The sequence below is a fragment of the Mesoplodon mirus genome (genome assembly GCF_964341445.2).
Source record: "Mesoplodon mirus genome assembly, chromosome: 12".
In the NCBI taxonomy this organism is placed as follows: Eukaryota; Metazoa; Chordata; class Mammalia; order Artiodactyla; family Ziphiidae; genus Mesoplodon; species Mesoplodon mirus.
In genome coordinates this window covers 45,847,330-45,861,188 of record NC_138988.1, presented here as the reverse complement: position 1 = coordinate 45,861,188, position 13,859 = coordinate 45,847,330, and the positions used below count along the sequence as shown (strand labels likewise).

General features: G+C 40.8%; 1 protein-coding gene across 7 annotated transcripts in view; it reads right to left on the bottom strand.

The window, feature by feature from the left end:
* Nucleotides 1–204: 204 nt before the first annotated feature.
* NKTR (natural killer cell triggering receptor) overlaps nucleotides 205–13,859 on the bottom strand; it is a 47,535-nt gene continuing 33,880 nt past the window's right edge. For 6 of the 7 annotated variants that reach the window (XM_082639833.1, XM_082639836.1, XM_082639835.1 and 3 more), the window contains 7 exons: nucleotides 11,262–11,349; nucleotides 10,623–10,768; nucleotides 6,346–9,231; nucleotides 3,466–3,561; nucleotides 2,444–2,500; nucleotides 1,851–1,955; nucleotides 205–342 (listed from right to left, as the gene is read on the bottom strand). In XM_082639833.1, the coding sequence (XP_082495959.1) occupies nucleotides 255–342; nucleotides 1,851–1,955; nucleotides 2,444–2,500; nucleotides 3,466–3,561; nucleotides 6,346–9,231; nucleotides 10,623–10,768; nucleotides 11,262–11,349 (3,466 nt within the window). In that variant the 3' untranslated portion in view covers nucleotides 205–254. The remainder of the gene's footprint in view (nucleotides 343–1,850; nucleotides 1,956–2,443; nucleotides 2,501–3,465; nucleotides 3,562–6,345; nucleotides 9,232–10,622; nucleotides 10,769–11,261; nucleotides 11,350–13,859) is intronic. The other variant, XM_082639834.1, reaches the window with a different exon arrangement.

Below are 13,859 nucleotides of genomic sequence, written 5' to 3'. Positions count from 1 at the left end.
GATTCAAGAAAATGAAATTCATTTCCATAGTTGGCTACTGTAAAATGTGGCATACAAATATTTTTAGGAGACATATCTGTATTTTAAATTCTACACACATGTAAATGAACAAATAACAATTAGTAAGTGTCTATTTTTCAACTTCACCTCTAATATTGAAACAGAACAACAGATTGCCATAAAGTTTCTTAAACTTTTAAGTTACCAGATATTTACAAATAAGATACAATCTGTATCAAAAAAAGGGGACACTTTCAACTATATCTGCTGCTTTCACTGGGACTCCGGTGATGAGAGTAACTTCGGTCACTTTCACTGTCAGAGCCATAAGATCTACAACTCCTGTATAACAAAACAAAAACAGAAATACCTTTTAATTGTCAACCCTTTGAACTCCTCTTATAGCTTCTTTTTTGATATGAGTGGCCTGAAAGCAAGTGGCTTGAAGAGGCACAGCACAGTGGGTTGGCGGGTGGGGTACTGACTGTGGCAATACTGCAGACTTTTCAAAGATGTCAATGACAGATGGTGGTAATATCAAGGTTAAGATAAAATAAAGAAACTTCTTGGGGAATTACTTGAAGTCCGCTCATATATGTGAGAATGATTTTCCATGTTACCCAAAATGAACATCAATATTTAATTAGACTGAGGAAGTAAGGGAAAAAAGGCCCACAAAGAGAGTTTCATTAAAAGACAAGGAAATCAAAATCAAATCAAAATGGGAGCCCAGTGAGGGGTGAGGGTGAGGTGGGCAGGGACGGGACCACTGGGATAGTGAGTCAAGAAGACTTGGTTATGGTCACCATTCAGTTATTTCGAAAAATATTCAGAGAGCCAGTCACTTTGCTAGATGCAAAGGGCACACACAGAGTAGACTATGTAGAGTTTCCTGGGGCTCAAGGATAGTATAGAATAGGGGGCAAGATAAATAAAGCATATGCGGTGGGAGGGCAACATATCTCAGAGTGAGCAGTCAGGAAGGGCTTCCCTGGGGCAGTGAGTGGGCTGCAGTGGAGACCTGCAGAGTAGGTGAGAATTGGCTATTTCAAGAGGCAGAAGGGGAGATGGTGAATTGGGCATGTGAATCTCTAGGCAGAAAAACAAAAAGGTTCCAGAATGTTAGTGCAGGGAAGACAGAAAAGCCCAAGCTGGAGTTGGTAGGTGGAGAGGCCTCCATGCAATGCTGAGGAGCATGGACCGGCCCCTGAAGGCAGTGGGGCATCCTTGAAGAGTTTCAAACAAGGGAGTGTCCAGATCACACTGATATCCTACAAGCACGACTGACTGTAGTTGTAAGGTACGGGGAAAGGTAAGACCAGAAGCCACCAGGAAAGGGACATTACAAAAAGCAACCCACAAAGACTTCGGCAGTATGAGCCATATGTTACATAAAACATATCTATAAATACATATAATATATACACATTTTTAACCACATAAACTGCAATCCTAAGTGATTATTATATTTTATATGTTACATTTTAAAAAATATTACCTTTTTAAAATTTAAAACACTGACAAATTGGCTGTTAGTTCTAGCAAGCAACCCTATTTAAAGAACGGGCCATGGTTTGAGTGGCCTTCTCTCCTTACTCCTTCCAAAAGAAATGTTTGTCCAAGGATATGTGAATATTTAAAAATCCATTTTAGATTCAAACATTAACAACCACCAGCAACTCTTAATACAAAGGCCACTTTCAGTAACTGCCTTTGGGTTGATGAAGTTCAGGAAGAGAAAGAAGTATTTCTGTCCTTAGAAGATGGTGCTTTCTCTTCTACAGCAGTCTCTCACCCCACACCCCAAGTGCCCACAGTAACTTACAGTGCTTGAAAGAACAGAGACCCACCTGGACCGCCTATTGTAGCTTCTGCCTCGGTGATAACTGTCGCTCCTCTGGCTTCTACTTCGACTCCGACTCCTGCTATAGTAGCTATCGTAAGTGTAGGACCTGCTTTAACAGCAATAACAAACACTAAATCTTCCCATTCAAATACTCATATATTCCCGTTTCTTTTTAGGTTCTTAAGTGTCCTCTTAGGACATGGGCACTATATGACAGTATGAAGACACATCTGCAGAACAAGTACTGGAAACATTGAACAACTGCCCCAAATCAGACTTACCGTATTAAACAGAAAAATGTTATAGTTTCCTTTCTGCATTGAAAAATATCACAAAATTAACACTGAGTTAGTTCAATTGAATCTCGTGGATCTTATTAGGCAATTATAGTCAATAAATCCCTGCCATTACAATTCGACATCAATTATCACTTTTGACACTAGAGCACAATGGGCCAACAGATTAAAAACTGTTCAAAAAGACAAACATATGTTTTTCAATAACATACAACACCTTTTAAAAGGGAATTAAGGGCTTTATAAAACAAGGCCCTTTTAATTCTGCCCCCGCAGGTGGCTTCCCAATCCCTGTCCGTACCTGGACCGACTGTGGGGATCGTACGAGCTGCTCCTGGATCTGCTCCTGCTGGACGTCCTAAAAGGAATCACATGAGGGGCTATCAACGTGTGGATCAGGACAGGCTACATCAAAAATCTAGACATTTATTTGCCCATCAAGGAGAAAACACAATGAAATCCAGCAGCCATATTTATTTCATTTTCATATCAAAAGTATATTGGAATTTTTTTAAAAAGCATGTTGGATTTCATAAGAAAGGTTATAAGTTTTACACAATTCTTCTATGAGGTGCACATCAAGAAAGTCGCTGGGGAGGAACTGGGTGGGGAAGGGGGAAGACACAGGTGGCACACTTGTAAGTAAAATGAAGCTGCAGCAGTGGTAAATACCTGAGAGGCAAAAGGGGGCTGGAAGAAGCTGGGAAAACCAGACACTTGGGGTCACCCACCACACACACACTTCTTCCTTTGTCCTCTTTTTTTTTTTTTTTTTTTGCATTTCGTGGGCCTCTCACTGTTGTGGCCTCTCCCGTTGCGGAGCACAGGCTCCGGACGCGCAGGCTCAGCGGCCATGGCTCACGGGCCCAGCCGCTCCGCGGCATGTGGGATCCTCCCAGACCGGGGCACGAACCCGTGTCCCCTGCATTGGCAGGCGGACTCTCAACCACTGCGCCACCAGGGAAGCCCCTTTGTCCTCTTTTAATAGTCCTCCTCTCCCAATATCTAACCCGAGTCAAGAGATGACTGCAGATGGAAACTTAGGTTAAAGAGGATGTACTGGGGGTTCAGGTAGTAGTCAGGGCCTCTTTTAGATACTTCTACTGCTTCTCTTTCCTCACTCTGATAAGATCCCATCTTGAGAACAGCCAGTAAGAATCCAATAGCTCTTTGAAAGAAAGAATTAGGTGAGAAAGTAGGCCTGTCTGATAGTCAGCAATGACAAGATCCTTTTCAACAGCTACCCGACTCTGCCTGTGCAGGGCAGGCCTTCAAAAGAAGACAGATGGAGACCCCACAGTAGGACAGGATTCACAAGCTCACCTATGGCTTTTGTAACTGCGGTAGGAACTGCTCCGGCTTCTTGTGCGGCCTCTGCTGTACCACCCTCTGCTCCGACTTCTGGAGTAGCTTCTTGATCTACAAGTACGAGTTGAAAAAATATAAATCATGTTAACTCATTATGCTGTTAAAACTAATTACTAGTAGGGCAGGAGGGGGAAAACCCAACAAGAGGAAAGGTCTCTGGAAAGGTCTCTCACGAACTCCTCACAGCGGGTATCACAGAGACGGCTAATGAGGGTTTAACCTGAACAGAATAAAATAAAGAGAAAACAGAAAAGGCTGATACAGGTATGTTCCTAGGAGCCCTACCTGTAATACCAGAAGAGGAAACAATCCAAATCTCCATTAACGGTAGAATGGGTTAAAAAAAAATTAACACAGATATATACTGAAATATTCTAAAGTAGGAAAATGAACTACAGCTGCCATGTATCAACAGAGGTAACTCTTGGGAACATAATGTTGAGTGAAAAAGGCAAACGTAGAATATCTATACATACAAAAAAGGATTTTGTTTGAAAACAAGCAAAAGCAACATTATATATAGATAGAAACATTTACAGTAAAGCTACAAAGAAAAACAACAAAATTATAATAGAAGTTTAGAATAACGTTTAACTCTAGGAGAAAAGAGAGAAAGTAGGGTAGCATCGGGTAGGACTACATTAGGTATGTCAAAGCTCTATTTTTTTTATTTTTTATTAGTTTCTGCTTTATAACAAAGTAAATCAGTCATACATATACATCTGTTCCCACATCCCTTCCCTCATGCATCTCCCTCCCTCCCACCCTCCCCATCCCACCCCTCCAGGCGGTCACAAAGCACCGAGCTGATCTCCCTGTGCTCTACGGCTGCAAAGCTCTATTTTTAAAGCCAGATACTATTTAAAATTATTTTTTATACCTTAATCATTAAAAAAATTTATACCTATTTAATATTTAATAAAACAAACAAGAAACTTAATGCAATTTTGCCCCCACCCTGCTTCCCCTAGTTTATGCTTGTCATTCAGGAACTGAACAATACCCCTGTGTATGTGCTACTCAGGTAATATCTTCATAGGTTTTATTCAGTACGTACTTATGTTTGGGAAGACAGATGCAGTTTACTGGCAAAGACACATTCTGTTCTCGTAAGATCCTAGTCATTTACTCAACGAACAATTATAGAGCGACTCTGTTAGGTGAATGAAAGATGAGTAGCAAACAGCCCCTGACTTCACTGAGTTTGCAGGCCAGAAGGGAAGTCAGGCCCACGTAAGTAACCAAAACAGGGAGGCAAAGTTTAGCTATCTCAGTCTACTATCTGTGAGCTGCCCAACTTAAGAGCAAATTTCTTAGCATTTCCATGCCTCACTGTCTTCCTGTATGAAATGAAATACCACCCACTCCAAAGGCAGGGGCAGGAAGGCAGATGAGAATGGCCAGCATCACCAACAGCTCAGAGCTGTCTGAGTGTAAACGTAAGTACACACCGAGCGGACAGGAGGCTGGAGTAGCTCAACAGGCACCTTCATCTAGAATATGAACCCGGAGAGAAAAGGCCAGGATTCACCAGCTCTCTGGGCCTTGTTGGGAGTCAGAGCAGGAGGAGGTAGAGACGCCAACAACTCAAGCATGGAATGGTCTGAGAAGGAATGAGGAGAGCTAGCAGAGGGCTTCTAGAAGGACTGAAGGGACTGAAAACATGCCCTGGCACTGGCCATGTGGAAGTACCTGAAAATCTTAGTCAGCTGAGCGAGATGGGGGAGGGAAGGCACAATACAAACGGCAAGCAACTGAAGAGTAAATGGGAGATGGTTATTGTAGATGGTAAATGTTGGCTCCTATTTTTAAAGAAATCTGGGTAAGGGAAGAAAATGACTGATAGATAACTAGGAAGAAAAAAAGTTAAAGATTCTTACTGCATTTTACGTTCAAGTGATGAAAATCAAGCACAACGTAGTAAAGGATATGAGTCAGAGGCAGTGAGGCAAAACCATGAAACATTTACAAGGAAAAGAAAAGAATACAAATTACTTGTTAACTTCATACCACCATCACCAATTTTTTTTAGTTTTAAAAATGCTCATTCGGGGGCTTGCCTGGTGGCGCAGTGGTTGAGAGTCCGCCTGCCGATGCAGGGGACACGGGTTCATGGCCTGGTCTGGGAAGATCCCACATGCCACGGAGCGGCTGGGCCCGTGAGCCATGGCTGCTGAGCCTGCGCGTCCGGAGCCTATGCTCCGCAACGGGAGAGGCCACAACAGTGAGAGGCCCACGTACCGCAAAAAAAAAAAAAAAAAAAAAAGCTCATTCTCTGCATTAGCCAGTCTATTGCTGATGACAAAAGTTAGACGTAACTTGAACCAAAAATCAACCAATCAATCTTAAGACGATCATTTTTACCATTTCCTGCCCCTTGAATAAAGATCAACTAGATGCATGTCCTCAGCAGATAACTTTGCCTCTCTGGCCCTCACCCTCCACTTGTATAAAATGGAGGGTTAGATTACTGATCTCTAAATCCTACATATTCTGTAAATGCAAGATTCCCTTCTAAGGCATCACTAACAGTAGAGAGAGCGGCCTCACTCCTTTAAAAATGGAGAACTTGCCACCTATCACAGCAACTCACTGCAATTGCCATGGAGCTTTGACAGCAATAGTTTTTTTTACCCTGAGCCCAAATTTCTTCCCCTGAAGTCTCCACTCCCTGTGTCTTCAGTCTGCTCTGTAAGTCACACAGCACAAGCTTTCTCTTTATTCCCTCCCAGATATTGGGAAATAGTGATCTTGTCCCTAACTCTGATGTTCTTCCAAGCAAAACAATAACAGCCTCTCCTTGGGAGAAAAAAAGGAAAAGAGAATAATGCTCACCGATAAGATGATGTGGAACTTCTCGATCGACTTCTTGAGTGACTGTAGGAGACAGACCTTGTTCTGTGCCTTGATTTGGTCTCAGATTTACTTCGAGATCTACTTGGACTCCTGGACTGGCTATCACCATCCCGACTAGGTGTCTGCTCATCACTCGAACTCTCCTGATTTCTTGGCCTCCGGTTTAAGCGTGCTGTCTTTCTTACTTCATCAAAGAGAGACCCAGGCCGAACTTTATTTTTGCTTTTAATTTCTATTCTCAAGCCTTGTGGTTTCATTTCAGGCACAGTAGTCAGTGCCTTAACTTCCACTGCACTTGATGTAGTAGCAGATGGTGCTGCCAGGTTCCCCACACCTTGCAGGGGCTTCCATTTATTATCCATGAGGCTGGTCTGGCTTTTCTCAGCCACCTCTCTCTTCACAGTGCTTTCTACAGCAGTGGCCAAGCTGGCGGAGCTGCTGTCCAGTTTTCCCACCTCACCCACCGTTTTGCTTTCTGACATTCTGCTTTCCTGTTTTCCCAACTCTGCCTCAGGATGCTCTGTTGGCATATCCTGCTTTAGAACGATGCCTATATCCGGGGTGTCAAGCCTTGAATTTCCTAGAGGGGAAGCCCCCTCGGCCTTTGCTGGGGAGCTCCTATCAGGAGTGCAAATCTCCATGTTGTCATCTGTTTGAAGCAGATCCTCCACTCCGCCTGGAATGCTCTCTTCAATATGCTGAATGTTCGGGGGAGAACTGACTACATTTTCCTCAGTGTTTAAAGCTGCAGGAGACACACTGAGTTTACTATCATCTTTAGTAGGCTGATCAGCATCTGATGAAACCGTTATTGGATTATGTTTACCTGAAAGATTGCCATCTTCACAGGGCTTCTCAGTTGGGGGAATATTTTCTTTTACGGCTTCACTGTTTTCAGAAAGTTGTTTTTTCTCTTTTGCTTCCTGAGTAACTTGCTTTTCATTAATCTCCTCCTCCTCCTCTTCACCAAATTCTAGTGGAGGCTGCCAGTGAAATGCTTGTTTTCGTTTTGGAGCCTTGTGTTTTTTATCTTTTTTCCCTTTTAATTTCTCTTTTGCTTTTTTGGTATGTTCCCTTTTAAGATGCTCCTTTGAACTGTGTTTATGCTTGTGTGGTTTTCCTCTACTGTTTTCTGAATTGGAATAGAACCCCTCAGAATCAGAGGTTGATGACCGCTGTTTGCTTGATTTCCAGGCACTATTACCATCAGGCAGTAAAGTATTTGCTGAAGACTTAGTTGCTGGTTTGGCTTTGATGTGAATTTCACCCAACTCTGACTCAGAATCTGAAGTGGCTTCACCTTCCTCCTTATCAGAAGATGGCCGGGAATTCTTTTTACTGTTTTTAGTTACATCTTGTTCAGAGTTTGACTCAGAGTCCCATTTACTCCCAGCATAATTCTTCCTTTTGGGCTTACTGCCATTTCTAAAGTGATCAGAAGGACTTTCTTTCAAAGTTCTTTTTTTTGAATGAGGGCATTCCCGTTCAGGCTTAGATTTCTCTTCATCTCTGTTTTTCTCTTGTTTATTATTCATGTCCACTTGCTTCTCTTTTTCCTGGGCTGACTGTGTAACCCGAACACTTGACTGTTCACTGTCTGAAGAATAATCTAAAGATGACCTGCTTTCACTGTACTTTCTATGACATGAAGACTTGTCTCTGCCTTTGACATATTTATTACGAAGTGTCTTTTCAGAGCTGCTGCTGTGCCTTTTACTTGAGGTGTTATTTTTTTTCCCATTGGATCTAAATTTTCGCTTGGCTCGTCTTCCGTCATCACTGCTAACAGAAGAGTATGAAAATGATCTACTACACCGTGAGTGGTCACTGTATTTATTTCGTGAATGAGATCTAGATGAGGGAGACCTAGACCTTGAATGTGAACTAGCTAAACTTCGAGATCTTGTGTATGACCTGGAATAAGATCTACTCCTAGAAGATCTACTCCTTGACCTTGGTGAACTTTCTGAACTTCTATCACTGTATTTTGAATAAGCGCTCCGATCACTTTCTGAATTTTTGTCTCTTTTATGGTAGGATGATGAACTACCAGTCTCTTTAACATTTGCTAAACTGTAAGTGCTTTGGATGGGCAGCAAATGGGTTGTTTTAGCTTTCATTTCCTGGATTCGTTCATAAGAGGGCTTCCAGGGCTTCTGTCCAGGCTTCCACCTTGAAGGAGGGGGGCTGTCACTCAGTGGTATTACAGGAATATTTTCCGCCACCACTGGTTGTACTAAAACATTTTCATTTTGTGTCACTGTTGCTCTTAAAGGTTCTGTTTTAACAGGTTTATTTTCACTTAACTGAGAGGCTGTTCCTCTTGGTGATTTTGATGCTGTTCTTTGGTGCCCTGACTTAGAACTAGATCTGGACTTTGATCTACTTCGAGAATGTGATGAGGATTTTGATGGAGTCCTTGATCTTGAGCTTCCTCTAGAATAAGACTGTGAGTGAGATTTTGATCTGTATGAGTCTCTGCTGGAATGGGTTGAAGAGCTCTGGTCATCCTTATCAGATTTAGACCAGTCCCTCTTGGACGAGTGATGAGATGACAATGAGGAAGAACGAGATCTCCTTTCTCTATCACATGAGGATTTCACTCTTCGGGTGGAAGATTTTAAGGATTCTATGTCAGATGGTACAATAATCCTTCTCTTCTTAGTCTGTTTGTGCCTTCTGCAATGTTTCTGCTTTTTAGCTTTCTTTTTATGCTTAACCTTTTTCTCTTTTCTGCGTTTTTTATGGTGACCATCAGAGTGTCTTGCCGTACTTAGATCTGAATAATATCCATTATAGGACCACGATCGGGATCTCTGGGACAAGCTTCTTTCATCCCATCGGCTTGAACAGGGGTCACTTAACCTATAGAAAAGGACATAATATGCATGCAATTATTTACAAGCATGTTTTCTATGCTTTAAAATTAAAACACATTTGTTGTCAATACAAATGCATCAGCAAAAGCTTAGTTAACAACCAAGTACTGACTCTGTCAACACTTTAAGCACACGTAGGAAGGATAAACCAACAGCTGATAGGCCTGGTCCCGACCTTGTAATTTCAAAGAGATCATTACTATCAGATCACTACTATCAGACTTACAAAAGGATTTTTTTCAGAGCCAAGCCAAGAATTTTCAAATTCGATAGGAAAATAGTTTTGAAAAGCGAACCAACTATAGCAATCACAAAAGCACGGCTGACCTACTGAATTCCTGGCTGTCATCCACTCAATAACACTCTGCCTCCAGGAATAATTCCTGAGGGAGAGTCAAATCAAGTTCCCAAACAATTCTGTTCATTCTCTGCAGATACAGGATAACTGCCTGAACTTTAGGCAAAGCCTCTTTTTCTTTTTGGCTGCACGGCTTGTGGGATCTTAGTTCCCCGACCAGGGATCAAACCTAAGCACCAGCAGGGAAAACTCCTGAGTCGTAACCACTGGACCACCAGGGAATTCCTTAAAAACATGACTACCGTTTTTATCTCAGCCTCATAGAGGTAATCAACAACGTTCCCCTATGGTTTTAGTTAAACTACTTAGTATAGAAATTAGGGGGAAAGTACATGAAAATAGATGCAGACTTTACAATATCTCAGTGGTAATGTCAGGGCTCAAAACTGAGAGTTCTCAGTGCCACTGTGTCTATACCACTTCCACACAGCAGACGCACACCTTTTCCTCCCTCTTCTAACTTTGAACCATTCTGCTGGATGCCCACAGAGAAAAACAGAATTCTACCATGAACAATTACACAAGGTCCCATTGGTATATTTTGCACTAGCTATTCTGGGGCCAGCCCTATTTCTAAAACACTGCACTGTGGAGTGTCACTGAAGACAGGAGATGGATACACTTCTGAAGAAACAAAAGTCCCTGGGGTCAGAAGTTAACACACACACTGGGTACAGATTTCCCTATCTACCCATTTATTCATTAGTGACTATGAGAACAGGCTAGGAAAGAATCTGCTATATAATTTTTTTAAGTCCTGATTATTTCTAAAATTGAACAAGAAATCTTTAAGAAATTCAGGAAATTCAGGTTATAGTCTTGTGAGGGAAAAGAGAATTTTGATTTAAAAGCACCCAAAGTCAAGCAGCCCTCCTCCCATTTCACCAAGCATTCCCAAATGTATTCTCTTTGGTCACAGTCTAATTTTAAAGGTAAATATTTAGTGAAAAGTCCAGAAATATGTCTCTATCCCCTTAAGACTTAAAATATAGAGGACACAGGATTGTACTTATACTTACTTATCTCCTTTACTCCATTTTTCTCCACTAGGTGGTCTATATGCTCTTAATCTCTGCATTTCTTCTTTCCAGTGAGGAGGAGTTTCACTGCTATCATCATCATCTGATTCGGAACAGGATCTTGATCTTGGAGGTGTGTGATAGCGCTTTAAAAAAAAAGTTAGGAATAACTACCTTCAAAATATCTCTTAACTGTAATCTGCTATAGGACAGAGGTAGGTATAAGACCCAATCTCTGATGCCATTCAAAGGCAATAACGACTGAAGTACCAAGAAGATGGTATGAAGTTATGTCAAATTAAAAAAAATGAGAAAGCTGGAGACTCACCTGTAATCACACATAAAAATTTCCTCTTTGAAGTCCTAATGGTTATATTCATTAGCCTAGATTATTCAATATACTAACATTTCTCAGCATACAGATTATTTCACATTCATTTCATATTCAAACCCATTCAAACACATCAGTAAACACTAATCTAACAGCAGTGCCTTCCCATAACTATATAGAATACAACTAGCTCCTTGGACAGATTTTGGACTATACCCAAGATTAAAGCTAGGATTTTGCCTAGAGGTAAAAACATTTTACCATTTAAGATAAGTAATTTGAAAAAAGTCCAGTTTTAACACACATACAATTGTGCCCCTTCCTTTAATCTTCCGTCCAGACTTTGATACAGATGGTTTCTGATCATTTACAATGGGTGTAATATCAGGAATCTTCCTGGAAAAGAAGATTGAAAATTTTAAAAAAGCAAATGCTAGGCAGTTTTCTCAGTGTTTTTTTTAAATGCAGAATTTATGTTCCTATCATACAAAAACACTTCATTTAGATTCAACACTTTTGTAGAATGAGGCACTCCACATAACCTAATTTTCTAAGCAAATCCTTTAAATACAGAAACTTAAAAAAAAAGTAACCCGGGGCTTCCCTGGTGGCGCAGTGGTTGAGAGTCCACCTGCCAATGCGGGGGATGCGGGTTCGTGCCCCGGTCCAGGAGGATCCCACATGCCACGGAGCAGCTGGGCCCATGAGCCATTGCCACTGGGCCTGCGCGTCTGGAGCCTGTGCTCCGCAATGGGAGAGGCCACAGCTGTGAGAGGCCCGCGTACGGCAAAAAAAAAAAAAAAAAAAAAAGTAACCCAACTGAGTAGAAATACACGATACTAGTATCAATGTTTTAAAGTACAGAACTACTTTCAAAAAAATCCTTTTTTAGATGTCTCTTGTCAAAACAGTAATGTCCTTAGGGAATCCTGAAGTATTGTTGACTCTAATGCTCAAGTGTTTTTAACAGTTTTAAATTTTATTATATATATATATATATTTTTAATATTTATTTATTTATTTTATTTATCTCGGCTGTGCTGGGTCTCAGTTGTGGCACGTGGATCTTTACTTGCGGCATGGGGGATCTTTTAGTTGCAGCATGCGGGCTCTTTACTTGCGGCATGCATGTGGGATCTAGCTCCCTGACCAGGGATTGAACCCGGGCCCCCTGTACTGGGAGCACAGAGTCCTACCCACTGGACCACCAGGGAAGTCCCTTATTTTATATTTTTAATAGTTTGTTTGTCTACCCCACTTTACTATAAGCTGCCCCTCCTTCAATGCTCTGAATCTGCTACTTTATCTTATGGGTAATTCTAAGAGTATAGTTTTTATGGCAGCTACAGTCCTCCATGCCTGAGAAGTCTTTTCATACTTGAGTTTTGTTTTGTATCTGTTATTATTAACATAATGGCTAGCTTTTATTGAGGACTTACTATGTGTCAGGCGTTATATCAATAAGCATTTTAAACATACTTTTTTTAATTGGGTAAAAATATATAACATAAAATTGGCCATTTTAACCATTTTTAAATGTACAATTCAGTGGCATTAATTATACTCAAAATGTTGTGCAACCATCACTACTATCTTTCCAAAGCTTCTTCATCACCTCATCCTGAAACTCTACCTATTAAGCAATACCTCTCCATTTCCCTCACTCCCTTAGCTTCTGGTAACCTCTAATTTATGGCTGAATAACATTCCATTGTGTATATATATATATATATATATATATATATATATATATATATATACCACATTTTGTTTATCCATTCATCTGTTGGTGGACGCTGAGTTGTCTCCACGTTTTTGCTACTGTGAATAATGCTGCAGTGAACCCTGGAGTACAAGTATCTGTTTGAATCTATTTTCAGTTCTTTTGGATATGCACCTAGGAGTAGACATGCTGAGTTACATGGTAAATCCATGTTCAAGTTTTTGAGGAACCACCAAACTGTTTTCCACAGCAGCTGCATCATTTTAGACTCCTCCTAGCAATATATGAGGATTCCAATTTTCTCCACATCCTCACGGACATTAGTTTTTTGGGGTTTTGTTTTAAATTACAGCCGTCCTAGTAGGTGAGACACAGTATCTCACTGTGGGTCTGATTTGCATTTTCCTAATGACTAATGATATTAAATATCTTTTCACATGTTTGTTCCCCATTTGTACATCTTCTTTGGAGAAATGTCTATTCAAGTGCTTTGCCCATTTTTAAACTGAGTTGTCTTTTTGTTGATATTGCTCATGCTTTTGGTGTCAAATAGAAGAATCCACTGCTGAACCTAAGGTCATGAAGGTTTACCCCTATGTTTTCTTCTAAGAGTTTTACGGTTTTAGTTCTTATACTTAGGTCATTGACCCATTTTGAATTAATGTTTGCATATGATGTGAGGTAGGGTCCAACCTCATTCTTTTGCACGTGGAAATCCAGGTGTCTCAGCGCCATTTATTGAAGAGACTATTCTTTCTCCATGGAATGGACTTTGCACCCTTATCTAAAATATAATGGCCAAGCAAAGTTTGAATCTCAGAATCAAAAATTAAAATTTTTATCATCTCGGGCCAGTTATTTAGCTCTTTGAGCTTCAGCTTTCACACTTGTAAAACAGAGATAACACTTCAATTTATTTATACGAATTAAAGAGATAATGTATGAAAAACTGTTAGTTCAGTGCTTTGCATATAGTAAGGGCTTCCCCCCAGAGCAGGGTTCTCAAACTCAAATGCTGACAGGCAGGTAATGTAAATCAGTGAAGTAGACACAACAGAATAGTTCACTTTCCACTTGATTATTCTTCCACTTGAAGAATAACAGTTCAAGCCCAGTGATACACTTCAACTTCTCTTGGTCAGGAGACAGCAGAGATTGGTATGAATAGGGACAGCACTCTGAG